This window comes from Gadus chalcogrammus, chromosome 1 (genome assembly GCF_026213295.1).
Source record: "Gadus chalcogrammus isolate NIFS_2021 chromosome 1, NIFS_Gcha_1.0, whole genome shotgun sequence".
NCBI classification, from domain to species: domain Eukaryota; kingdom Metazoa; phylum Chordata; class Actinopteri; order Gadiformes; family Gadidae; genus Gadus; species Gadus chalcogrammus.
Genome location: NC_079412.1, coordinates 12,319,347 through 12,322,183, shown reverse-complemented (window position 1 = coordinate 12,322,183; position 2,837 = coordinate 12,319,347). Strand labels below are relative to the sequence as shown.

The 2,837-nt window shown below is 44.9% G+C and overlaps 1 protein-coding gene across 1 annotated transcript in view; it reads left to right on the top strand.

Annotated features, from left to right (window-relative positions):
* The first annotated feature begins 214 nt into the window (after positions 1-214).
* The window catches only part of samd10b (sterile alpha motif domain containing 10b), a 46,407-nt gene continuing 43,784 nt past the window's right edge, over positions 215-2,837 (top strand). Inside the window, exon 1 of the mRNA XM_056601208.1 lies at positions 215-397. Coding sequence (XP_056457183.1) covers positions 385-397 — 13 coding nt within the window. The 5' untranslated portion in view covers positions 215-384. The remainder of the gene's footprint in view (positions 398-2,837) is intronic.

The following is a 2,837-nucleotide window of genomic DNA, read 5'->3' as shown; positions in this document are numbered from 1 at the left end:
ACAACCGTCAATAGGTTTCCTTTACAGATAAAGACGTTAAGGGAATCAATGGCAAGGCAGGAGCTGAAGCGCGCGTGCGTGCGGGAATAACAAACGTACAACGCTCGTGCGTAGCTGACCTTTTGTCTCGCGGCGGTCAGGTAGGAAAGGGGGCGGAGACTAAAGGGAAGGAGGCGTCATCTTAATAGCAGGCGGACAGACGGGCGTCCCGAACACAACAAATGGTTCGGGAGTAGCGCGGTTGCTTTCATATGGTGCTGGTAGACGAGCGCCGAGTCTTTAGGTGTGATTTGTTAGCGCTCCAAAAGGCACATTTCCCCCCATTGACAAGAAGCATGGGAGACTCCTGCTGACACAACGGAGAGATACACTCTGAGACCCACTATGGCTGTGGACGGTAAGTGCGCGTTTGTAACCTTTTAATTAGGCGGACAGGGACGGAAATGTATTTGAATGGGCTGAAGAATAAAATAATAACATAGGCGAAACAATGTTTTTCCATTTCATTCATTTTTTTCTACGTAGGCTACTCTGGAATAGAATAAGGTTGATTGTTGAGCCTACAGAACCACAATTTTAAATTACAATTTTAAAATACTTTAAATTATAAAGTGATGCTGTTTATTTCTACATTTGTACACGTACACCACCTCTAGCTGTGTCAAGTTCGAAAAAATGAAGCCTGACGTGAAAACGTTACATGCGACTTATAACTTAGTCTTGATCCTTCAATACATGTTAACATATTCTAAGTCATATCATAATAATGGCACAAAACGTTTGTGTGACAGCTGTATGTGTGTAGCCCGCAACAGTGGCCAGCTCTTTTTCAAAAGCTGAAACATAAGATGACATATCCAATTAAGTTGGACATGTATGGTCGACAGTTTTTTCTTGCTGCAGGCAACAAGGATACCTGGCTGATTGGACTGGAATAACTAGACAGAGAAAACTAAACTGGGAAGTTAGGAAATCGTGGGTCAAAGCAAAACGTCAGCTTTCCAAAGGAGAGCCCACACATTGATGTGTTACATCTTTCACTCCTGCTCCTGTCTGATCTGCTGGCTGTTGCTGTGACAGTGGTGTGTTGAGCGAGGAGAGGACCAATCAGCGTCTCTGTAGCGTCACTGACAGAATTCTGCTCGAGTAGTTTGTGCTCATCGTCTCCTTTCAAGCAGGTGTGCTGTTCTTCTTTAGTATCGCAGGCAGGTCGTAGGCCTTTATGGGGCACTGGTTCTGTCCGCTGCATTCCAAGTGGCAAACAGCAGGCTATGTTCAATGCATTCACGGTTTACTGAAGGATAACTCAAACATTAGTTGAATCACCGCCGAGGGGTGTGGACGCCTCGTTGACATTAGCTTTAATGAGAGTCGGCGTAGAAAAGGCAGTGGAGGCAGCAGCAGGCAGCTTTGAGAGCACACAGACAAGCACACTTAAACGCAAACACAAACACAGGACACCAGGAATTTTGTTTTGTTCATCTCATTACAATATTAATACTTTTTTTTGTTGCGGACTTTGAATTTAAAATGCTTTCAGGAGTATTTCTACAAAGGCACACAGACTATAGTTACATGATGGGGATGCGTTCTCTGATCTCCTCAAGGGCCCCCCGGCTCGAAGATTGCAATCTACTTATGAACCCGCTAGCGTTTCAATGTACTTTCAGTTTGATGTTGTTTGGTTCTCTGACGGTAGCGTGCTTATGTGGTATTGATACGGGTTCTGCCGAGTCAGAACCCTGTGTAGCATCTGGAGCTGCCACCTTATTTATGAGGATGCTGCCCAATCCTCATTATATCAAATTCAACAGACAGAGGGAGTAAAATATGGCTCTTATGACATGATGTGCCTCCCACGGCGCTATTATATTAAATAGGCACTTCTGCACACATATACGTTACAAAAATATTACCCATACTCTACAACTATCATTTAGGCAAGATTCACCCAACGCATCATCTGGTGACACCCAGAACATCTGGCTGCATTGTAACATCATAGATAAGCAGCAGCTTAACAAATTATGCTGTTGGACCGATGTGCTGTCCACTGAAAGAATGGGTGAGCGAAAGGAGAGACAGACAAATACAGAGACAAAAAGGGGGTTATTCTGTATTTGTCCAGTGTGTGTGCGTGTGCGTGTGCGTGCGTGCGTGCGTGCGTGCGCGCGCGCGCGTGTGTGTGTGTGTGTGTGTGTGTGTGTGCGTGCGTGTGTGTGTGTGTGTGTGTGTGTGTGTGTGTGTGTGTGTGTGTGTGTGTGTGTGTGTGTGTGTGTGTGTGTGTGTGTGTGTATGGCAACCTCAATACTCTGGCCTGGACTTGCGGGGATCTGATGAAATGAAGGAATGTGATGCTTCTGAGAAAACATGCACACACACGAACACACAAACATGCACGCACATGGGTACACATACGCACACACACACACGCACACAGACACACACACACACATTGACCCACACGCGACACGCACACACATTCATATTTATACCCAAACTGACAGGGCCGTCACTATAGTGAAAGTCATTTCTCAGCTGGCTCTGAAATAATAAAAACAACCCCTAGTTCTGTCTACAGAGAGCACCTCTCCCAACCCATCCCTTTGTGTCTGCGGGTTGAAGCTCAATTCATGTTTCCCGTATGAGGAGGAGGAATATATTGATGCCCTCAACAGCTCAATTAAACAAAGTGGCCAGTCGGATATCCACGATTAGAAGAACTGAATGAAGGAATGTCTGAAAGTGAGGGCAAACTCATTTTTGTTTGTACTACTAATTTGTTATTTAAAGACCGAAATACCCTGAACAAAGGTTGTTGTTTTTTAAAATCATTA